The sequence below is a fragment of the Suricata suricatta genome, chromosome 3 (genome assembly GCF_006229205.1).
Source record: "Suricata suricatta isolate VVHF042 chromosome 3, meerkat_22Aug2017_6uvM2_HiC, whole genome shotgun sequence".
NCBI classification, from domain to species: domain Eukaryota; kingdom Metazoa; phylum Chordata; class Mammalia; order Carnivora; family Herpestidae; genus Suricata; species Suricata suricatta.
The window spans coordinates 135,516,634-135,541,595 of NC_043702.1; the positions used below are offsets into that span (position 1 = coordinate 135,516,634).

Genomic DNA, 24,962 nt, shown 5'->3' on the forward strand with positions numbered 1-24,962 from the left:
CTCTCTCTCTCTGCCCCTCCCCTGCTCACTCTCTGCTCTGTCTCTCAAAATAAAATAAAGACATTAAAAAAATTAAAAAAAAAAAAAAGCAGTTCCCAAGTACTAAGCCTCTACCGTGCACCCCTAAGCCCCTACTGTGCGCCCCTGTGCGTGCACGCATGTGCTTAGTCCACAGACCTCTCCCTGCTACCTCCTCGTGGTGGGCATCCCAGCACCCCCTCCTCACCCCCCCCCCGGGTGAATTTAGCTCCTGTCCTTCCTGCCATAATGCTTGGTGACTCCAATATCCACACAACAGTCCTTCCTGCCCCTGCTCCCTCAATTCTTTGACCTCTTCCTCTGAAGGTCATGGCCGCTACCCTTCCTCAGCCACTCAGTCCCCTGGTCCGGACAGACCTGCTGTTGGCAGGAACTGCAGAGCCTCCAGGGGTACTTTCCGGCCATCACACCATCTTCTGGATCTTCTAGTTCCCTCTCTGAAGCACCAAGTCCCACAGCTCTGCTGACGCAGAGTCCAGCTAGTGCTCCCACTGCTCTGTGCACAGGTCCTCACTCCTCTCCCAGCCTGGCTTCCTCCTCACCCATTACTAACCCCTCCCTTGCACACAGCCTCACCTCCCCACCCCACTCACCACCCTCTGCCTTCTCCACCCAGCACCAGACACACATCACACTGACTAGGCTCTGTTCAAATCTGTAACGGTGTTTCTAGAGGGCCCGGGAACCACAGGACGCTTCCCTAGTGCATTCACTCTCCTGTGCTCCCAGACAAATCCTCTCTCCAGCACCCCTCCCAGCCCCCCAGCCAGTGGCTTCTTGTTCCCTGGAGAAGAGGAGCACTCAGCGAACACCTGCCATGTGCTCCTGCTATCCTGTCCAGCCACCCATTGGCCCTGCCTTCCCTCTGCTTCCTACCCCAGAACCACCTGTGCCCCTGTTCAAGGCCAACCCCCCCACTTAGGCATGGGCTCCCTTTTTTCCTGCCTAATAAGATCATTCCTCCAGCAACTGGTCCTGTTGCCCCCGTGTGATTAATTTTCCCTCTCGACTAGATGCTAGGCTCTGTTCAAATTTGCAGCGGACAGCATGCTATTATTTCTGCCACTTCAGAAAACCCTCTCTTGACCCCACATCTCCCTCCATCTACCACCCACCTTCTCTACTCCCTTTAGAGCAAAACTCCTCAAAAGAAGGGTCTACATGCAAGGTCTCAAATGCCCCTGTTCCCACTCTTCTCTCTCTTTCTTTTTTAAGTTTATTTATCTTGAGAGAGATAGACAGAGTGAGCAGAGGAGGGGGGAGAGAGAATCCCAAGCAGGCTCCAGCAGCAGTGAGACCGACTTGGGGCTCAAACCCATGAACTGCGAGACCATGACCTGAGCTGAAACTAAGAGTCAGATGCTTAACTGACTAAGCCACCCAGGCACCCTGCCCAGCCACTCTTCCCTTGAATCCACTGGGCTAGTCAATTTTATGTGTCAACTTGACTGAGCCATGGGGTGCCCAGATATTTGGTCAAACACTATTCTGAGTGTGTCTGTGAGGATGTTTTGGGATGAGATTAACATATGAATCAGTATGCTGAGTAAAGCAGATTGCCCTCCCCATTGTGGGTGGGCCTCATCCAATCAGCTAAAGGCTTGAATAGAACAGAAAGGCTGACTCTCCCAAGAGTGAGAGGAAATTCCTCCTGCCTGACCTCCTTGAGCTGGCACATTGGCTTTTTCCTGCCTTTAGACTTGAATTATAACATCAGCTTTTCTTGGGTCTCAAGCCTGCTGGCTGCTGGACCAGAATGTACACACTCTCAGCTCTCCTGGCCTCCAGCTTGCTGACTGCTGATCTTGGGGCTTCTCAGACTCCAAAATCACATGAGCCAATCCTTATAACAAATCTCTTTATATTACACACACACACACACCATGCACCCTGTTGGTTCCATTCTCCAGAGAACCCTGACTGATACACAACTCCAGTCGGGGTGTCACCCACCAAACAGCCCAAACTGCACTTGCTAAGGTCACCCATGACCCCAGCACTGCTGCCCCAGTGGTCAGGTCTTCCCTGACCTTCCCTGACCTTCCCATGGCATTGGCCCCCTCCCTCCTCCTTAGAGCAGTGCGCTCACTTGGCAGCAGGACCAGCTCTCCAGTCTCTGCTCCCCTCCACCCCAGCCTCTTTACTGGGGACTTCACTTCTGCCTCTCGCCCAGCCCTCTCACATAGCTCAGGCTGGTTTATCCCACTGTCTCCTCATTCTCTCTGCTTGGATGTCTGAAATCAAACTCCTGATCCTCCCCAGAACCTGCACCTCCCCCCCCCACCACATCAGAGAAGGGTGATTTCATTCTTCCAGTGACTAAGGCTGAAAGCCTTGCACATCCCAATATGTCAGCAAACCCTGTTGGTTCTAGCCCAAAATTCAGCCAAGAATTGGATCACTTCTGACCATCTGTACCTCTGCCTCTCTAGTTCAGCCCCCAGCACGCCTTGCCCACAACTACCGGCCTTCCTGGCTCAGCCCTTCCCCCACACGATGGCCACAGTGGTCCCATCTCACTCCCCTGCTCCACACCTTCCAGTGGCTTCCCCTGGCTCAGGGTAAAAACGGATGTCCCCTTAGTGGCCTCCAAGACCCTCCACCCCTACCCAGCCTCCTGTCCTACCACTCTGCCTGCTCACTCGCCCGGCCACCCTGGCTCCTGGGGCTTCCTAAGCTTGGAATGCTCTTTCCCCAGATACCTACATGGCTCACATCTACATTTCGTGCAGGTCACCCCTCAAAGGTCACCTTCTCCAAGGGCATTCTTTGACCACCCCCGTGCCCCATCCAGCACCTTCTTCCATATCTCCACTGGATGCACCTCACAGTTCTTGCTTGTTTACCGGATCTCTCCATGCCAGCAGGCACTGGACCTGCCTTGTTCACCGCCCAGCCCAGCGCCTACAGTGGTACTGGCCCAGGATATGTGTTTGGCCCGTGCTGGTGGTGTGCATTAATCCACACCCCTCATTTGTACGTGAGGAAGTGAGTTCAGAGAGGGTAGGTACTGTAGTAGAGACCACACAGCCAGGAACAGTGCAGCTGAGATTTGAACCCAATGCTCTTCCTCACTTGGCCATCAGGGGACAGCCGGGGAGGGGTTAGCCCAGACCCGTACCAGCGACCGCCTGTGGGGGCTGACACAGCCCAGTGTGCTGTCCTGAGGAAACAAAATACTGCATAACTTAATTTTATGCTTTAATTGCTTGCTGGTGATTTACTGCAGGCTGTATATTTTTTTCCCAGCTGACACTTCCCTACATGTATTTCTTTTATCTATCGCCACACTTGACAGGTAAGTTGCTAATATTTACTGTTACTGTATGTACCAATATTTCCAACATATATCACCACCACAGCCATGTCACGGGCACATAAAGTTCTGCCCCAGAACGGTCAGCCTTCTCCGGGCATAGACGGGGGCCATATTTCGAGAAGGCCTGGCACCAGGAACCATTAGAGGCTTTGGGAGTGGGGGCACAGCCCCCCACAACACACGCTCACCCATACACCTCCCAGACCCACTGGAACTGCCCCCCACAGTGCTCTGCCTTTTACTGGGGAGAGTTATTTATTTATTTTTTATTTTTTATTTTGGGAGAGTGGGAGAGGGGCAGAAAGAGAGGGAGAGGGAGAGAATCCCAAGCAGTCTCCATGCTGTCAGGGTAAAGCCTGATGCAGGGCTTGAACTCATGGACCTCAAGATCATGACCTGAGCCAAAACTGGACACTTAACCAACAGAGCCACTCCGTCGCCTGGAGGTTTTTAATATAATGCTTTTTTTCGTAACGAACATTTGATGTTATTCTGGGATGCTTGCTGCTTCAAAAGCTTTAGAACCAGGGACCTGGTCCAACACCCTCAATTTAACACAGAACAAAACTAGGGCCCAGAGAGGGGTAGTAACTTGCCCAAGATCGCACAGCTCAGTTAGTGGCAGAAAATGGGCTAGAGCCCAACTCCCCGCTTCCCTTGGCCATGCCCCCCTCCCCGTTCCCAGCTGGGGGTGGATTTGCTTCCTGAGAGGTAATGGGACATTGGATCCAGATCCAACCCTCTTCTACAAGAGTCCAGCCCACCTCCCTTAGTCTGGAGAGCACCCCTCTGGCACACAGAAGGCAGGCAGTTTCAAATGATCTCTCTCATTGAACCTGCACACCAGCCCTCCCCCGTAGGTGTCACCATTCCCTTTTCCCACGTGGGCACAGGCTGGGAGCTGTCACCAGCTCAACTACGCTCCTTGCCTCTCCTACCTCCTGGCACCTAATCTGCTTACTCCAGGCTAATTCCTCTCTGCCCAGGCTTCACTCCGCTGTCACCAAGCTGCCCTGTGCAGAGGAGCCACCTGGGACATCTGCTTTCCACCAGAAGAGCCACCCCAGCCCCTGACTCCAGGCCCGGCATCCGCACAGCTAGCGCCGCCCCGCCCCCAGCCCCGTGCAGCCGCAGCACGCACCACTCAGCGGTTCTCGGCACCCCTGTGGCACCCGCAGGTCGCTTGCTGATTCTCCAGTCGCTCAAGACCTAAGGATCCATTCTCAGTGGTGGAGCCGCAGGGACACTCAGGGACAGAGGTCCCATCCAGCTCCACCCTGCCAGACTGACCTGCTCTGCTGGCACATTGCTCAGGCCCCCGGAGCCCAGCTCTCTCTCACCCGTGGCTTCTCCTCAGATGGGGCTTCCATGGCCACGGAGCCAGAGCTACGGGCCAGACACCGGCTCTCGCGGGACCCTCCTGAGGACCTGGGCCAGAGACCCAGCAGGAAATGAGGGGGAGCGGGTCCGAGCTGCCGGGGATTCAAAGGGGCCTGGCAGGAAGAAGCATCTGGCTGCACGGAGGGGAGCTGATAGGGGCTGAGAGAGGGCACAGGCAGTGGGGACAGAAAGAGCTGGGAGCCCGTGACTGAATGCCTGGGGTGGAGGTGAAAGAGAGGGAAGGTGGCTGAGCCCCAGAGAAAAGGAGAGGGGAAGGGGGGGGGCGGGCACCACTCATGGGCTGGTGTGTCTTCCTGGGTCCCACCCAGATCCCTCTTTGCTTGGGGACCCGTTTCCACAGCTCCGATGCCATCCCACTGCCAGGCTGATTTGCAGCCACTTGGCTCTAAATAGATTCCCCAAGGTGAGAAGTCTCCAGGCTGCAGGTCCCCACAGATGTCAGGAGGCCTTCACCCCAGGCCAGGCTCTGGGAGGCTGGGCTCCAGAAGGCTGGGCTCTGGGAGGCTGGGCAGGCACAGCTGAACCCGGGCCTCTGGGACAGGCAGACAATCCGCGGACTCATCACTGCCTGATATACGGCCTCGGGTCCCCGGGGGAGCTGCTCCGCTAAGTAATTGCTTCTGCCTTGATTACAGGGCTTCGCAAATGACTGCGGGCCTGGTCCCACCAGTGTGTTTGAATCTTACAAATGTCCACATGCACAGACACTATCTGGACCATCTGATCGTTACCTTAAAAGGTTTAATTTGCTTAGTGAGGGAATTAGACCATAAACTATTCAGAAATTATGGAAAGTCACACGTCAAAGAGACCCTCCCCCTGTGGGTCCCTTAAGCACATTTTGCTAGAGTGTGTGTGTGTGTGTGTGTGTGTGTGTGTGTGTGTGTGTGTATGCGTGCGCATGGCTGGGAAGGCTAGCAGGTGTGTAGTTACCAGAAATAACACCATTTCCCAAGGACCTGGCCCCAGACTGCACCAGCTCTACGCCCCAGAACTGAGGTGGCCTCTTCCTCGGAGTGAAAGCTGGCTGGAGGCAGCCACACAAGCACAGGCTGGTCCCTCCAGCCCGAGCCGGGAAGAGAAGGCTGAGGGCTTCAGTCCCCCCACAGAGTTCTGGACCACACAGGGAGGGATGGCATCCCCTGGGGAAGGCTGTGGTGGCACTTTACCTGCCCCCACACCGCCAGGAAGACTATTGTTCCAATCACCTGAACTGCCACTGGACACAGGCAGGTGGACACAAGTCCTACCCCGGGACCTCTGTCTTGTCTGCAGTCTTTTATAGCCTCTGCCTCCACGAACCTCCTTCTTTCTTTCTTCCTCCTCCCTCCACACATCCACCATCACGACCTTAATAAGAATAGTCCCTAATAATGACGACTAAGCACTCCCTAAATCTTACTTCATCCTCATGGTGACCAGAGAAGTGGAGATGTTTATTCCCATCCCTCTTTCGCAGCGGGAGAGTGAGGCTCAGAGGTCGAATGCCCACAGAGTCTGGATTCAAACCCAGAGCCAGGCGGCTCTGTGAAGTCCACCTCACAGAGAGGCTGGTCGGGCCTTTGCGCATATTACCTGATTTTCTGCAGGCATCTGGCCAGCAGAGGGGTGGAGGCCTTGGTCACCAGAGTGACTGGGCCAAGGTCACTAGTGAAGACCAGGCTGGAGCCAGCAAAACCGCCCTGCGCCCCGGCCAAACGCAGGGCGTGCTGGAGCTGAAACAGGCTGTTCTGAACTGCGGGGATAAATCAGCATCTCCCCGGCTCCCAAGGACGCTGCTTACCTGCCCTTGGCCGGCAGCCTCGCTGACTGCCTGGAGATTGACTGGCTGGGGGAGGGGGCGCCCAGAGGAGTGGAAGCGCCTGGCCAAGCGGGGCAGTGGCCCGCACAGCTCCCACGGGCCAGCCGTGAAGTGACCTTCTACTCCACCAGGTCCTCAGAAGTGACCATCTCTGCCCGCCACGCAGGTGAAGGCCTCAGGGGACAGGGAGACACCCCCAGGGACACAAGAATCCTAGACAGGAAGCCCCTGGAGTGGCGGTCACTCTCAGAACACCTCCAACTCCTTCCCCCCCAACCCCCTGTGGCTGGTGGGCAGGTGTGAGCACAAAGCCCTGGTGGCCAGGGACACAAGCCTGGAATGTTCTCGAAAGCTGTGTTTTATCTAAATGCTGCTCTCTCTTGGGCTCTAGCATGTTTGTTTTCATACTGCTGTAATTGCTGGTTTGTTTCCCAAATCTTCATGTAAATCCCCAACGCATCTTCAGCCTGTGGTTAATTCCCAGCACCCTGCAGTGCCCCCTCTGAGTTCTGCCAGGCCACCCTCACCTCCATACGATGTTAAAAATGTTAAATGTCACCTCAACAGGAAGGGCTCAACGCTGAGGGCTGGGGGCGGGGAGGAGGGAGGCCGGGAGAAGCCAGCCCAGGCCTAGCCCTGAAGGAGAGCTCCGAAAGCCTGGCCCTCCAGGGCTGCAGGTCAAGCGGCCACACGTCGGGGCCAGAAGTCCAGAGACACTGATAAAGACATGGTCTCCATGCTATTTCCTTCCCATTTCACAATGACCGTGGCGTTACAATGAGCGCCTTCTGACAGATAAGGTTCAGAGGCTCAGAAAGACCCAGTCACTGGCCTGCTGGCAAACGGCTAGCACAAGACAGAACAGGAATTCATCTGAGCACCGTCTGGGTTCACCAAACCTATCTGTTCATAAAACAACTTCCTTTTGTGAAATGCCCTTGGGTCCCAGGTCTTCTGAAGCAGGCGCCATTAGCATTCCCATTTTTTCCTGAAGAGGACGCTGGAGTTCAAAGATGTTAAGGAACTTACCAAAGGGGACCTGGTGCTTGAACCAGTTCCTGGAGCAGAGACCCTGTGCTGCTCACTGCGCTTCAGAGTAAGGGAGCTGCCAGGCCCCTCCCAGGACCCAGTCAGCGAAGAGGAGGGGACCCGGAAGCTCTTCTCCCAGATTCCTGCCCCCCGCCAGGGCCTGGTCTCTTAGCAAGGAGATGGGGGACCCGAAACAGATGGAACACGCAGTCCAGAAAGAACTCGTTTAGCAAACGCAACACACAGAGTGGTTGGCTCCTCAGCTTATGATTCGTTTGTAATAGCCTTGGAACCACTGCCTTAGTCAACTCCGTGCCTCTCCTCTCCATCTCAGGCTTCTATTTCCTGTGGAGAAAGGCAGCCAAGGCCCCAAGAGGCAAAAACAACAACAACAGCAAAGATCAGCCAATGTTGTTGAGCAAGACAGAAGTCAACAGCTCCAAGAGAAAAATGCAACAACCACAGAGTACAACCTTCCAACAATACTTCTTTCTTTGTGCACACATCAATATCGCCCTCTGCTGCCGGATACCGGCATTACCACGTCTCGTGGGCTGAAAGCTCGCCCCACTTCTGGGGTGTCACAAAGCCTGCAGCAGGGTACTTTTCACAGGACAGTCTTGATTGGAAAAACTTCACGCGGAACAAAGGATACCCCTTAGAGTGATTCAAAGCAGTGGCCCTTCCCCTTGTTATGGACAAAGGGATTTAAAATATTGATCCTGAAAATTAGAACCACAATGCTGATCAGTGAGGTCAATGCCCCTCTGAGCAGAGCTATGAGGCAGGGATCTGAAAAGGGCAGTGATTTTTCCTTCCCTTTTTTTCTTCAAGGAGACTAGAGCAGAGGGTCTCCGTGGCTCTGACCCGGCCTCTTCCAAATCCCACAGCTGACAGCATACTGAGGTCTGAGGGGTAAATTCAAGTGCATGGTGCCGCTCTTCCCTCTCATGAGGCTGCTTGAAGTCACTGTGGCAGCCTTATGTGGGACAAGGGAGGGACTTGGGGCTCCAGGGACTCTTCTGCCCCTCCCACCTGCCTCGTATTCTCTCTGCTCCCAGGTACCCTATGTGCCATCTGAAAGCAGGTGCCTGGTAATGCTTAATGAACTGGAATGAGGAGGGGACCATGAGCTCTGCAGCCTGAGCCCAAGTGGGCGGGGAGTCTCAAGACCCCCAGGGATGAGGAGTGAAGCCAGTCTGACCCTGGAGGACTGACTCCCTCCGTGTCCTCCCCTAGGACTGTGACTTGCTATACAAACTGCACCTGTGGCTGTGCCTTCCTGACCCAAATAGCCCCAGTCCCGAAGCGGTGTGTGGGGCCTGACCGGCTGTGAATCCAACCATCCTTCCTGGGGGACTTCAGAGAGGCCCGATATTCAATCTCCATTATCAGTGGGAGAATCACCTCAGCCTTAAACTTCTCTCCACACAGGGCACCTGAGTGGCTCAGTCGGTTGAGCATCTGACTCCTGATTTTGGCTCAGGTCGTGATCTTACAGTTCATGGGGCCCTGCGCTGACAGCATGGAGCCTGCTTGGGATTCTCTCTCTTTCTACCCCTCCCCCATTTACATGTGCTCTCTTTCTAAAAATAAATAAATAAAACTTTTTAAAAAATTAATGTTTATTTACTTTTGAGAAAAAAGAGACATAGTCAGCAGAGGAGGGGCAGAGCAAGAGGAAGACACAGAATCCAAAGCAGGCCCCAGGCTCTGGGCTGTCAGCACAGAACCTGACATGGGGCTCAAACTCATGAACTGTGAGATCATGACCTGAACCGAAGTCAGTCGCTTACCCTACTGAGCCACCAGGTGCCCTGAATAAACAAAACTTTAAAAGTAATGTCTTCCCACACAGCGCTTCATCACAGAATGAATGCCCCGGACTCGGCACTGAACCTTTGGTCTCTCCCTTACTTCACAAGGGGGTCCAGCCCTGAGCGGGGGTCACTTTATGAAGCAGGGCAGTCCTGTGGAACAAGGGCCATAACTGTGACTGAGTCACAGGCCTGTGCATTTCCCAGACAGCCTGGGCCTCCAGGACTCTCAGGACATCATGTGAGGGGCAGAAGAAACTGGTCACCAAGCATGCCGTAAATTCGCCATGTGACCAAACCTAGCCATGGCCTGTGGGCAAGGCCAGGCGCGTATGCCAGGGACAGAAAAATAATAAATACCTCATAAGCCTTTCCCCAAGCCAACAGGAAAGATCAAACAGGTGCAGGGGGAGCGGGCATCTCAGGGTGCCCACACGCTGAAGAGCTGGACATGGCCATGGTAGGATGGGGAGACCTCGAGAGGACAGACATCATTCCCGGGGTATAAAATAGCCTGGGTCAGGGCTTGCCTGGGAAAGGGGGTGCCCTGCTGGGGGGCACTGGGGACCCAAGGGAGCCGTGAGGTAGGACTAGAAGGGAGGCAGAGTACAGGGTGGAAGGCTCTGCTAACACAATGCATCTGGAATATTCTGTGGGCAGAGGGGGCCATGCCAAAGGAGCTGGGGGCCCAGGTCAGTGGTGAGGTTGGATGCTGGTCTGGCAGGGGGGCATGCGGGCTAGCAGAGGGGGGAGGTGAGTTACGAGGTTACTGCTGAACAACGCCCTGGAAGGATCCAAATGAGAGCCATGGCCTGGGGAGGCCACAGAGGCACGAGGGCAGGGCCCTGGCCTGGGCCAGTAACTGTCACTCTTATTTCTGGTCTCGGCTTATGACTCAGAGGCCTGTGCCACTCCCCCTAGCCTGCACCCCGGGCCCCTCTGGGTCTAAAGGGACCCTCTTTCCTTATCACTACTTCTCCCAAACCGGAACCTGAGCTGCTACCACTTCCCTCTCCCAAACCCAGAGCCAGCCAGTCAAGGTCAAGTCCAAACCCCAGACAGGGGCTCAAAAAAGGAGCTTCTCTGGTGACAGAGGCCTGTGACATGATCCTAATGGGATTTGCCTGCACCCCAGCCAGTGGTCTAACTCCAGGACATCTCAGCACCTACCCTGTTCCCAGCTGGGCAAGGTCATGCCCCTGGGGTGCCTGGGTGACTCAACCTGTTAAGCATCCAACTTCGGCTCAGGTCATGATATCACGGTCTGTGAGTTCAATCCCCACATCAGGGTCTGTGCTGACAGTAGGGAGCCTGGAGCTGCTTCGGATTCTGTATCTTCCTCTCTCTGCCCCTCCCCAACTCATGCTCTGTCACTCTCAAAAAGGAATAAACATTGGGGCACCTGGGTGGCTCAGTGGGTTAAGCCTCCGACTTCGGCTCAGGTAATGAACTCACAGTTTGTGGGTCTGAGCCCCACGTCCAGCTCTGTGCTGACAGCTCAGAGCCTGGAGCCTGTCTTCAGATTCTGCCTCTCCCTCTCTCTCTGACACTCCCCTGCTCACACTGTCTCTCTCTCTCTCTCTCTCTCTCTCTCTCTCTCTCTCTCAAAAATAAATAAAACATTAAAAAAAATCTTTTTAATGTGCTTTTGGACTCTTACTGGGCTAATGAAATTTGAGAACCCTCAGAAATTCAAATCACCTGTTTCCTGAAGTTCAGCCTTGGGAGGACTGGGGAGAAACGTGTTCTGGGTCCAGGACTGGCCCTTGTCCCCATCTCCCTCCCTTTGTGCAGAAGAGACGACCTCTGAAGGAGGCGCGCCGCCCCTCTGAGGCTCATTTGTGTCAAGTGTTTCCAGGCTTTGACGAGCCTCCCAGCAGTCCTGGCCCCTCCACGCTCCCCCATGGGTCACCCACGCTGGGCTCTGCGTCACCGATGGACACCTCTCTTCTCCTGCTGTTGGCCTTGCTGTCGCCGGCTCGTCCAGGTGAATCAAGGCACCAGCCTGAGTGCCTCAGGTAATAGGTTCCGAGAGAGAAGCCCCAGACGAAATGCCACAGAAACTAAGTTCTAGAAAGTCCCCTCTCTGTGACCAGCAGGACTTTTTTCCGAGGGCTCCAACCCCAGAAGGAATTGAGGGCAGTCTTAAAAACTAACACTCAGGTGTCAGGTACTGTCCTATGGACTTTACACATATTGACCCATTCAAAGCTAGTAACAATACAGTGAAGTAGGAACTATTTTTACTGGCCCCATTTTAGAGATAAGCAACCTGGGCAGAGAGAAGGTAGGCAAGTTGCCCAAGAACACACAGCTAATAAGTGATTCAAACCCAGTCAGGGTCTGGGCTCTTAACCATCACATCAAACGACCTATTCATCACGTTTTCGTTGAAAGCAATGACACTAAGAGACCCTGGCTTGACCCCAACCAGAAGCAACTTTCCAAGCCTCTGGGGCCCTGAAGCAGCCACGGAGAGCCCTCTAGATTCGGGGTACGAACCTCAAAGCAGCTACCCTGAAAGTGGCAGGAATGATACAGCCAAGTGGCCCAAGAAACCAAAGCCAATGCACCAAGATGGAGGAGCTCTCCTTTCAGGATTTGCGGGAATCTTTTGTCAGCCCCCCTGAAGAAGTTTGGCTTGAGCCCTCTGCCCACTCCCCCTCCCTGCACCCCTTCCCCCAGCCTCTCAAGGGGGAGAGGCAGAGACAGCGCAGGGCCAGGGAGGGAGACTGCAACCTGGGCCCCCGCTTACTTGAAGAAGTCTTCCTTGCAGTAGACGCTCCCAGCTCTGGAGAAGCATCTGTCTGCCAGCTGCATCTGGCAGTCTGCACACTTGAGGCAAGAGCTGTGCCAGTGTCTGTCCAGGACCTTCAGGATGAACTTGTCCAGGATGTGCTGGTTGCAGCCAGCACACTGAGGAATCTCTGTGGGGAGAGGAGAGAAAGACAGAGTGAGCCTTCCACACATTGCTGCTAACTGGACCAGACCCAGTGTGGATGCCTTCCTGCTGTTCACGATGCCTTCATGCTGTTCACGATGCCTTTCCCACTGGAGGGAAAGGACAGAACCCAAACCCCTTAGGGCCGCCATGTATAACTGTGCAGGTTGTACACTACCCAAAGGTTGCCAGTCGAGGAGGCACATGGGAACTGAAATCCAATCTGCCCTGTGTTTCCTATCAGGGGGTGGGATCCTCCAGGGACCAGAATAGTGTTTCTTTTGCAGCTTTGTATCCCAGCCGCCCAGCACCATGCCTGGCACACACGAGTAGCTCCACGGGTGTATGTCACTGCATAAATATTTGATCAAATCCTTTCTAAGAAGCTGACCTTGAAACAAGTCACCTGCTTCCCCCGTGCACTCCAAAATACCAACCGACGTAGGACAACCAAATCTCTCAGGAATCCTATGTGTTTCTTGATTCATATCATGTTTGTTGGTGTGATAGGATTTAAAAAGTGTTAACATAAGGGACTTGGCCTCAAAGCACAACAGACAAAGTTCGAACACATCTAGGTAGAAAGAAAGCTCTCTCAAATTCTAAGTCATTTGTATCTCAAACCTGTAGACAGCCTTTGGGGATGTTCACTACATGACATCACTTGTGTCGGACACACAAATGTCAGTGTTGGACACACTAACCCCCAAACCCAGCCTGCTCCCCTTTATAGCCTCAGCAGCTACCAACATTTTTCTGAAAGACCACTAGAGGCCTTGTCCTTTGACCCTCTTCTCAGACCAAAATGCCTCATGGGAACTACGGGAACCACACTGAGACAGAGATGCATGGGTCTGGGTATTTGCTACCTGACCCAGGGCATATGGCATTTTTTCTATCTCAGAAGTTTTCCTCTTTGACAAAGAAAACGTTCGACCAACCAGCTACCAAGTTACTTACCAAAGAGTTCTGATGTGCCCAGCAAGGTTCTAAGCACAAGACAGAAAAAGGAATTTCCGTCAAATAAGGGGGTACACATAGGACACAGAGTAGGACCATGGATTCTTGAGCCAGCCTGCCTGGGTTTGAATCCTGGCTCTGCTTTCTAACCTTGGACAAATTACTTGGCCTCTCATTGCCCGGTTCTCTCATTTGTAACAAGGATGGGGGGCGGTGTTGATGATGACAGAGTCCCGCATAAGATTGTTGTGAAGAGTAAGTGAATCAATACTGTAGGACAAAGCCAGTATCCAGTAGGTGCTCAATAAGGGTTTCCTGCTATTAGGACATAATGGCAGTAAGCCTGTGTTCCATGTGGTGCTGCTGTGGCTGTTGGGGGAGGAACGTTAGGGACCCACATTCATGGGCTTGATCTCCTTGATCAAGAATCCCTGCACCGATGTCCCCACGCTCTTGGGGAGGCTCAGTTGAGCCCACATAGCAGGGCAGCGGCGCTGGGGGGAGGGGGGATGCCTGTCTGTCTGTCTGCAGGTAGTGCTCCTCCAACTACAACTACACCCCTACCTCTCTCAGGGACCATCAGGACTGGTGTCCCTGGAGCAGCAGGGAAGAGACCTGAGAGCGGGGGGGGGGGGGGGCTTAGCAGCGGAGACATCTGGATAAGCAGAGAGGGACTAGACTCGGAGGGGCGAGGGGTACATCATCGGGGGCTCCCGCGGTGTGACATCGTGTAACGGGGGCTCCTAAAGGGCACGGGGCCCGCGTTCTCCTGCCCTCGCGTTTGCACTTGGAGCCTTGCAGCCGCCAAGCCAGGGACTGGAGGAAGGCGGTTGGGAGAAGCATTGCTCTGGCACCCTTTTGCACGCGACGGGAGACAAGGCCGAAGCCCTCCGCGCAGGGATCGGCATGAACCCGCGCCCGCCAGCCAGTCCCAGGTCCCAGACCGTGTGCAGCCCTCTGCCGCCCGGGGCCATCGGGGGACGCGGCTACACGGCCCGCTAGGGGCATCTTTGTGTGGGCGAAGGGCTGAGTCCGAGGGCCGGGGATCCAGCCGGTGGAGGCAGGTGAGCCCTCGGAGAACCCGACGGAGAAGCGTCCTTCCGGGCGCGGGGCGTGCGCCCGCCGCTCCCTCCCGCCCAGCGCCCGGTTCCGGGGCCAGAGGGCGCCCATTCCCACCTAATCGTTGTCTGGCCTGGCCTCCGGGAAAGATGCGGCTGTATTTCTCCTCCCGGCTGCAAGTGCGTGGGGATGAGGGCGAGGATGTGTGCTCATAAAATTTATTTCGAGCTAGGTATCTACCGGGAGCCTTAATATGATGAGTATTCAAGAGAGAATACATTAAGGCTAATGTATGCGGGGAAGGGCGGGCAGGGGAGTTTTAGAGGCTTGGAAACGGAGACAACAGCACGGTTAGGAACAACGCTAAAAGCAGACAGACAAGCCATTTCAGCCTCCAGCTTGCCCGGAGGCTTCCTGCCAGTCCGTCCGCTGCCCAAAGTCGAGGTGCTCAGTGGCTTGGGACCAAACTGGGGTCCTCGAGTTTGGCAAAAAATGTGAGGGCCGTACTCGGGTGATTTTTAAGTTAAAAATAAATAAAGAAAACATTTCACGCTGTATTGCAATGTACATTTTGAGAGGGGAGTAGCATTTTAAAAAAAAAAAGCAACATAGAAATGATTTAAGAGCTCCATAGTGTACCAGAAATGTAACACCAGACATCGGGAGTTTGTCACGAGCTCTGCCAGGTTCTGGGGGGTGTATTACCTCAATAATCCGTACAACTTGATGAGGAAGGCGTTCTTACACCCATTTTACAGATGACAAAACTGAGCCTTGGAGAGGTGAAGCAAAGTGCCCAAGGTCCCACAATGGGGTAACGGGGATTTGAACCAAGAACCTATGCTTAAGGTAGGCTAGATTCAACCTGAGAGCCGGAAGGATCTGGACACGCCTCACCTGGCTGGCTCTACCCTGTCACTTTATGGAGAGGAAGCAGAGGCGGAGAGGCAGTCTCAAAGCTGCTCTGCGTTCGGTGACAAGGGAGTAGATGAGCTGCTGGTCTCTGCTGCTCTGCAACAATTGGGCAAATGGAAATGTTTGAGGTGTAGATTTAGATACTTTGGACAGAGGATGCGTACATTGTATGGGACCGTCGCCGAATGCCCAGAGGGTGGGAAGCAGGCGTCCCTGTCCTTCTGATCCCCTCCACCCAGCTGCAAGGTGCCAGCTTGTTGAAGGCATTTGTCAAGTTCAGATTCATCCCCGCCTGCGAGGGGGTGGAGACTTGTGAACTCAGAACCCACCCTTCAGGTGACAGCACTCCATGTAATTATTTTGATTAGTGTGAAATGTAAGCTATCTAGAAATTTTTCCAGGAGCAACAACACAAGCCTTTTTAAAAACCTGCAATAAATTACTATTTTTAAATTCAGAGGGCCTGAACAGGACAGAGATCATATAGGTCCCATGCCAGAAATTAAGTTGCAACCCAAATTTCCAAAGAGCCAGAAGATTTCCAAATCCCCAGTAAACTCAACTTATTTTTTATGCAGTGTTTGATATCATGAAATTCCACCTTAAAAACTGGAATTTAAGCAGATCCTTGGAGTCACTAAGACAGAATTTAATCTATAAACTCAGTTCCTGATATGAGGAGTCATTTCATTTAAAATGAGAATTTTTATCTTATCCGCACACAAGTGTTCTTTGGTGACCCTCTGCCTGGGGCTCTGCGGAGAGTAAGCTCGGTCGTGAAAAGACATCAGAGCCCATGGAAGAGCCAAGGAATCCGGGAGATGCCGGATCACACAGTACAATAACCTCCCTATCGGCAGGGCCCATAATCTTTGGTCAGTCCTGCAGAGTGACATGGCTTCAAGCACAGACCTAAGCACAAGGACAGCAGCTGTATAGGCAGGCAGGCTCACTCAGACACGTGTCCCAGGCACACTTGCTCCCCATGCAGACCCCTGCACACACACTCACACAAACACATACACATAGTCAGATATTCACACATACTTAACAGTATGCACACGGACACACATGACACAAACACACATATGCATACTAACACATGGAGAAACACACACAACCACAAATGAACAAAGACACACCCTGAGACATACACAAAGCCGCCCACACATACCACATTCACATAGACACACAGACATAACACATATTTGCATGTACTTAGACACACACTTTTAACACACACAAGCACATACAGACTACAGTACTTACACAGAATTACATGCACATAAACATGCACACACACACATCCTCATACACAGGCTGAGGCATCACTGTTCTGGAAAAAAAAAGCCAATTCCTCTGAAGTCGAGCTCCGTTTCTGGAAAGGAAGCCATCGCTGAAAAAGGGAGCTGTCCAACCTCTAGGCAGTGGGGAAAGTGGGTATTGAGTGATACAGAAGGCTAGAGTGAAGTAGAAACGTTCTGTTCAACTACTCTTTTAGAAAACTATTGAGAAAATTTGAATGTTTTCAGTTCTGCTTGGAGTTCAGATCTTCAAATCTTGGGGTCTGCCAAACGGTTCATAGTAAATCCCAGATCAGAGTCTGCTAGACCTGGGTTCAGATCTGAGTCTCTGTGTATGTGATCTTGGGCAAACTGCTTACAGTCTTTGAGCCCCAGTTTCCTGACCTGGAAAACAGAGACGATAACACCAGTCTCCCAGGGCTGCTGTGCGATCGCCTCAGATAATGAGTGCAAAACCCCTGGCCCCACAATGCCATCGTCCAAGCTCAACGGCAGCTCCCTTTTCCATTCTTCCATGGCCAGTTGCCAACAAGATGAATTTATATACTTAAAGTACATTAAAATTATTTCATGTTTCATTATTTCCCAATATAATCTCCCATCCCTCAATACCCTCCCCCTGCAACACAAAACACTCAAAACTCTCCTCCATCCCTTAGTTTTAAAGCATCTGGAAGATGTATACCCCTTTCTAATCAACATAATCTCAGAGTATAAATAGCAGATAATGCAACATTACAAGGTTAAGTCTATTTGGATAAAGAAATCTGGCAGATTTTTTTTCTCCACATAATGGGGGCAACTTTGCCAGACCTTGCTCCCCTTCCCATATGTCAAGGAGGAGAACAGGGAGGCTAGGACCACCAACCAGCTGACCTCACTTCACTTCTGTTGTAACGTATGCACGTAAGAGTGGATTGAGTTTACATTAAAGCTGAGAATTCTAGGGTGTTTTTTTTGGAGATATCTAAATGCCCAATGGAAAAGTGACTATTTCTTATTTGGTAAGAAATGGCTAGCAACCTTTTCTTTGTCTGTAACCTTAATCTACTTCTTCATGCAGAAAGCTTATAAAAACCCATAACATGAGTTATCAAATCACCTAAAGCCCTGTGGTATGGGCATGAGGGGCTTATTTTTCAGAGTGGCCAATACAAATATGGATTCCACTTTAAATCCCTAAATTCCTCCATTAGTGAAGTTTCAGAAACCTGAGAAATAGAGGAGGTGGGTCAAAAGGTCTGATGTGGTCTGTGGTGGACCAAATTGCCCCCCCCATGACATATAAAAAGTATTGTGTGTTTTATTCCCCACTCACGTTTCTTCATTTCCAAGAAACTGCTCTCAAAGAACGAGGGGCCACCCTGAAACATTTTGAAGATGGTTTGCGTTTGTTTGATCGATTTTAATTCTTTGAAAAATGGTGTTTTCTCTCTCTGGTCACAAAAGAGCAACAAGGTGAGGAAAAACATTTTTTCCACCAAAGAGACTAAGACTAGAAAACTAACACACTTGACAATAACTTCTAAAATGTATTGAAGAAAGTGCATCTTTCTGGGAAAATGAATTGGAATTTCAGATATTTCTATCTGAACCATAATGCTGATGAATAATTTAATTTTTAAAACTAAGTTATTTTGTGCCATTAGGAATAATGTTCATTTAACCATGCCCCGAGATCAGATGAATATTTTGTAAAATTTGGACTTTGATGGTCCGCCTCGGAGTCCCACTGAGACTTTTTGACTGACTTTTGGCCATTGTTCCTCTTTTTGTTTCACAATCTGACTTAACGCCCTTATGCCCGTGACAAGGTTTCCCTGGCTTCTTTCAGGAGAGGGAGGCAGGGTCTGTGGGAGATGCTTCCAGACCTCCTGGTCCGCAGACCCCACGACATTCCTGGTAGGCTTGGCCCCTCGTGGGACCCCCCAGAAGCACTCCAGCTGCTGAAGGAAGCTGCATCTGTCACAGGGGAACCTTGGTCCTGGTCTTTAAGACTGTCCGCGCTCCGGAACTTTGTCAGGTACTTGCATATCTGCAAGTGCATTTACTCTTCCAAGTAACCTGGTGATCAGTGAGTATCTACATTTGAAAGAGCTTCCCTAAAGGGACACAGTTGGGGGCCAAACTGGGGCGAGAAGCTTCTTTTCATCTGGGACGGGTTCTGGAGCCGCTAAAGACCCAGGCTTCTGACACCAAAGCCAATGGCTTTACCTCCAAAAGCTTTTGCTCCAAACTCCAGAAGTAAGTAGTTTTTGAGCTCATCTTACATAACATTTGGCCAATGTATGTTTCCAAATATAGACAATTTTGTTTATTTGTTAAGTTTCTTTACTGACTTAAAACTGAAAGAAGAAGCCAAATGGGACTTAAAGGAAACATATATACAATTGAAAAACTGTGCAAAGTATTGTTTTTCTTAGAATTCTCCATTCCATCCCCACATATAAGGGCGAGAAAACAGCAGTCAATGGTAGGCATTGCTGCCCATTATCTAAGGTTCCCAGAGTAAAAAGGAAGCTAGGTTTAAAAAGGTAGATTAGGGAACGTCCGTTCAGTGGGGGCTTATTGATTTATTCTGAGAGTGACTAATTCTAAAGTGCATCAACATATGGCCACTGGACATACCAGGCATGGGACCATGCCTGCCGAAACTCAACCCTAGCTTCTGGAATCTCCAACTCTAAGAATTTTGACAGTGGTATAGTTAAAATTAAAGTAATTAAAAGCTCTAATACTGGATACATATTTGAAAAATAAAACTTTTCAGTTCAAAGTTGCCACCACCACCACTGACAGTAAAATCCTGTTTTCTGGTCCCAGCTCCCCTTTTAAATCACCTGATAATCGTGGCAGAAGGAACCAAGGACTAATTCATCTACGCAGTCCACAAACAGGAGACCCAGGATCAGTTTTACAGATAAACCATGACTCTGTGTGCCTGGGGTTTTTTACCTCCGTCCTGGCTCTTTATTTTCCATCCCTCTATGAAAGACAATTCATTTTTATTGAACAACTTATAGCTTCCTTTTTCATATTTTCTCCTATTCAAAACCCATGTTTGTTGGAGACCATAACATAATTTCCCAAATATTTTATACATCCCTTCATACTTAGTAAGAATTATCTCATAAACGACACAACTGAAGCACAAAATTCCAATATTAATTTTTCAAAATTTAAGAAGCAAAGGTGCATGGGACCTCAAAGTATTTTGTGATGGCAATGAACTTAAATAGAGCCACAATAATCCTGAGAAAAGCTTAATTTAAAAAAAGAACCTGGTATGGCATTTAAGGTAATTTTGTATTATAAGTATATTTGCTTATATACCTTAAAAATACATCAACCTACCCATGGCTCATCTCATTTCTAGTTTTTCCGTGTGTGTGTGTGTGTGTGTGTGTGTGTGTGTGTGGACAAATGACTAACAACTGGGAAAAAGTCAGAAAAGCCTTCTCATATCAGAAATGATCACGCCTAATGTGTTTTCTCCTCCCCTCCTTCTTACAATCCTCCCCCCACCCCAGATCCTGTTTGTTTCATTTGCTGGTTTGGGGTCCCTTTGACAATCTCCTTTGTTCTTTTGCTGCCTAGGCAGCTCAAAAGCAGTAACCTTTTCAATAGAAACATCAAATTCAAAAAGTATCCTGGAGACAATCTCGATGTTACCATTTTAAGGCTGAATGTGGATCACATTTTAATAGAAGGAGTCCTGTAGTAAATAAAATACGTAATGTAGATATGTTATCTGCAGGTATGGGATTATCTTCTAAATGAGATATTGACACAGAATTAATATTCTTCGGTAAGATATCGGACATTCTCAGTAACTGCAAATAAATCAGAAAAGCACATTAAACAAATCCATGGCAGTCTATGGAAAGACTGTAGGCACATCTCTATTTCCTCTCCATTTTCACATTTAACCATTGCTAAATCTCCACAATGTATTTTTCTGATGTCTCATTCCAGAGCAGTATTCCATATGTTTGGCAACCTCTCCCTCATAACAAGAAACTTTCAATTAATTTGGCTGCAAGTTTTGTCTCTATTAAGCCATTCCCAGAACCAATCCCTTAACCCTCTAACATTATAATTAAAGTAAATTATACTTTAAAGGCATTTGGGGGTGAGATACGGCAGTAAAACATCTGTGGTTAGCCCCAGACTGTCAGAGGAAAGAGGGGGGTGAGGAAATCTGAGAAAAGAAATCCACCAAAATAACAAGAGGGCCTAGACTTGCCTCCCAAGATGATAATCTAAGCCACCGTTAATACAGTTCACCCAAAGTACATTTTCCAAGGGAGAATCAATTCCAGTTTTGCCAATTAAACCCAACCTGCCCACCTACTTCCAACAGTAGTGTCTCACAATGGTTGATTTGTGTTCCATTTTGATCAGGGCTCCTAGAGAGTTTAGGACCTAAAAAAGGGCAAAATCTCATCTCACAGCAGCATCTATTTTAGGTGACTTTTTCCTACCACAAACAACAATAGAGCAGCTGCAAGAAACTGCCCTGCCTCCTAGCGCTCCGAAAAAGAAGGTAAGGGATCTTACCACCCTACGGCCGGGTCAGAGTCAATCCTCTGTGCTGTGAATTCGTGCGTGAACCAGAGACCTCACGAAAGAAGGAAGAACCGAGGAAGGGAAGAAAGGAAGAGAAAGAGAATGAGAATAAAGAGAGACATGTAAGCCACGATGGGATTTTACTCAAAGCAGTAGACCCTGTTTGCTCACATCTGTGTGGTGGGCAGTTTGCTTACATCTGTGCCGTGGGCCTTGTTAACCTCACTCCAGGAAGGGAGAAAAGGCAGAAAATCATTACAAAAGTAAACCTGCACCCTCCACACCCCCACCATCTCCTACCCCAGCGTCTGGTGCTACCACAGCAAACTGCTGCTTCAGTCCCTTTCCAACCTTGTTTCCCAAAGTAGGTGGTATTATTCCTTCCACCCTGTCAACAGCTGAACTGGTTCGGAGTTTCCATGCATTCCGAAGCTTCTCGGCTCTAGTCCTGATAAATTTCCCTAAATGAAAGCAATGACACAACGACCCTCCATCCAAGGCCACCAACCCTCCCCCCAACCACAACTCCTCAATTTGGAGGAGACTAGTTTCCCAGAGGGAGAAATCCACCAAATATCCATCCTTGTTGGCCAAAACAAGGGGCTCAAAGCAGTCTTCTTAACAACGGATAGAAAGGTTAGTCCCTGTTAACTAATTTTCCATCCCTGAGAATTGCAGGTGCAACCCTCCTCCCCTTCCTCCAGGGCTGCCTCCTCAGCAAGGGGGTCCCTCTGGGTTCAGCCTGCTAATGCGGTGCTAAGTACTCACTAATTGACTGTAGCGCACGGTGAAATGGCACTAAATCCGTGGCAAATGGGAAGTTGGGACAATGGGAATAGTTAGGGCTTGAGGCTGTCTACACCTGGTCAGCGGGGGTCAGCGGGTCAGTGTTCAAAACCGAAGACGCCTCCGTGGGCCGTGTTGTGTCTACTCACTGGAAATAAATTTCTTTGCCGGTTTCCTGCCTCCCTCTACCCCCACCTCACCTCTAGGAAGACTCGATTTTTAAAAAACGGACCCTGGTATTTGCAGGACTGTAGGCGGTCTCCAAGACGTTGCTCTAGTAGCTCTAATCCCCAGAACATTCAGCCAACATTTTTGCCTTAACCGCCCCCCCCCAACCCCGCTTTGTCTTTGCCGCGTCTAGAGGAAGGTACACCTAGCATTTGGTCTTCCTTCAACTTCTTGCAATTCCCGGTTTTATCCCGTCGCGGCTTGGCTAATAATTCCTCTCCTTCCTGATTAGTTTCATCCTTCAGATCCCTTTAAAGGACATTCACTCTGCCGTCTAAAAAAAAAAAAAAAAAAACAAAGTCCCGTCCTGGGTGAAGCCAACCTCTGAGCGCCCCAGACTGAAGCCTGCACTGGGCTCCCGCCGGCCGCGGCTTCCTCCGAAAGGCAGGTGCAACCTGCGGCCGGCGCCCTTGCGCCTTTCCCGACACACTGTGGCACCAACTACGTCTCCAGATCGAATTTAATTTACTTCATCAGCTGCTCGGGTAGAGACCTCATCTCTCTTGAGCCCGCCACGCTTCGAGCGCCTGTCTAGGTCCGCTAAGTGCTGGGAACAGCGCCCGGAGCCGAGGCTCGAACGCGGCACGGAGCGCCGGATGCACGGACCCCGCGGACCTGCTGGCAGCCTCCAGGCTCGGTGCAGGAGCCCTTTTCCAAATAGGGGGAAAAGTCCTTTCCAAGGGTTAAAGTCCCGGAAAGGCTCGGGCCGCCAGAGTTGGAGTTTAGTTTTGTCTTCCCAAACGCTTGGCGAGAAATGAGTATGGGGAGAAAGAGGTTCGGCCCGGCGTCCCTCTGCTGGGCGCGCAGTCGACGCTCCAGCCTACCGCGCCTTTCCCCAGGGGCAAAGTCCGGCCATCGCTCCAAAGGGGGCGGGAACCGGGTCGCAGGCTTGACCAGTCCCGGCTCGCTCCGAGCCGCTCAGGATAGTAAGCGGAGACGTGGACCCGACACGGTGGATAGGGAAAGGGCCACGGCGGCGGAATGCCGAATGTGACGCGCTGTGGGTACAGAGGTCGTCTGTCCCTTGCCCCCTTCGCAGCCACGACTTCTGCCTCGGGCTGCGGGACGCGGCGCCCGCAAAGCCGCGTCTCCCAGAAGGGCCGTTCTATCGGCACTGGCTTCCACCGGCAAGCCCTCCAGCACCCAGGGCAAGCGTCGGGCGAGCGCACAGCACCCGCAGGTGCGCGGCAAGCGCCTGATGAAGGAATGAATCGCCAATTCCCTGGGCCCCCCAGGCGCGCGCCTACCCGCGGGGCGGAGGAGCTCTGCCCTGGTCGCGCAGGGTCACGCAGGTCGCGCTCGCAGACCCGAGGACGCCACTCCCGCCCAGCCCTGCCTGGCGCTGATCTTCCACCAGCCCGCTCCGCGGCCAAGCGAGGAAACAACTCGAGTTAGGTCCTGCTTCCTCTTCTCAGTCCCGACTTCCCATCTTCCCCGGACACTGGGGACCGCTCAGTGCAGACCTTCGCCCCTCACCCGCCCCAGCTGCCCGCGCCGTGTCCGGGTGAAATCGTTAATTCCGATCCCTGAGTGCACTGGGGTCGCGCGCTGCCAAGAAGGGCTCCCCTCCGCCTTCACTGTCCTCTTCGATCGAGACAGTGGAACACAGGAGGCCAGAGCCCGCTGGCCTCTCGGTGTCCTTGACCACTCGCCTCCGAAAGCCCGTGGTTACCTGCGTTTCTCCAAATTCCCATCTGGGTGGTGCGAAGCTCTGGCCCGACGCTGGGGTGGGATCCCCGAGGTTAGGGAATCTGAATCCCCACCCCGCAAAGGCCCGAATCTGCCGGCGGGGACAGCCAGTAGTCTGACCTTTAAAAGTTGGCTCATGCCTGACAATATTTTTGTGATGCGGGGAAGGAGATTTGTGGTGCCCGCGGCTGCTGTCTGAGTTTCTGTATCGGAATCTGAATCAATCAATACCTCTCTGTCGCTCCATATATATAATATATGGAGATATATATCATATAATAATTTTTTTTCTTGTTTTTCTTTCCGGCACCCCAGAAGGCAGGAATGGAAAGAAGCTCGAATCGCTGCTCCAGAGTTTGAAAAAACTCCTGGCCCGGGAAAGGAGTCTATTCCACCCCTTAAGAAATAGTCTGCAAGGAAGATAAGTTCGGGAGCGGGGGGATCGGACTGGTGCTGGAAGATTTACCCCACGCACCGCAGGCGCCCAGAGGGGAAGAGAGGGTGGTGGGGCGTCCTAGAGAAGTTCTTCACCCAGATCCTACAAATACAAAATCAAATACCCTTTTCCCACGACTTCGGGGCTCGCAGGAGCTGCAAGAAGCATTTTTAGGAGACAAGGGTGGGATGGAAGATGTCCCAGACATATTGCCATTTATCATTCTGTGCCTGGACCTGGAGGATCTCTCCTTCCTTCCGCTCAGGTTGGCCAGCTCTCCGGCCAACAATCCAGGGGCCGTAGGAGGCTGTTGTCCTTTCGCTCGGTACCCGGGGAGACTCCCTGGGAGATAGGCCCAAACTGAGGGCAAGGGGTGGATAAAACGGCCACTTCCCGGTACATCCTTTACTGTTCCGAGTCATCTTAGCATGCAAGAGGGGCCGAGAGGCCTGTGGAAACCAATGATTTCTGGGAGGAGACCGGTTCAGAAGAAGATGGGGAGGCGACCATAGATCACCACATCCAACTTTGTCCCCCTCCCCTCCACTCCCTTGGTTGGGAACTGTGAGAATTTGGACCTTGGCAGGCATTCTACAGCTCGGAGGGAAGGAGGGGGAAGACCTGGGCATTGGCAGGTTGTGCCCAGAATTTGATAGATCCACAACCCTA

At 51.6% G+C, this 24,962-nt stretch overlaps 1 protein-coding gene across 1 annotated transcript in view; it reads right to left on the minus strand.

Moving 5' to 3' along the window:
* The window catches only part of LHX4 (LIM homeobox 4), a 41,356-nt gene that overhangs the window by 13,096 nt on the left and 3,298 nt on the right, over window positions 1-24,962 (minus strand). The window contains exon 2 of the mRNA XM_029933107.1: window positions 12,162-12,333. Within this exon, the coding sequence (XP_029788967.1) occupies window positions 12,162-12,333 (172 nt within the window). The remainder of the gene's footprint in view (window positions 1-12,161; window positions 12,334-24,962) is intronic.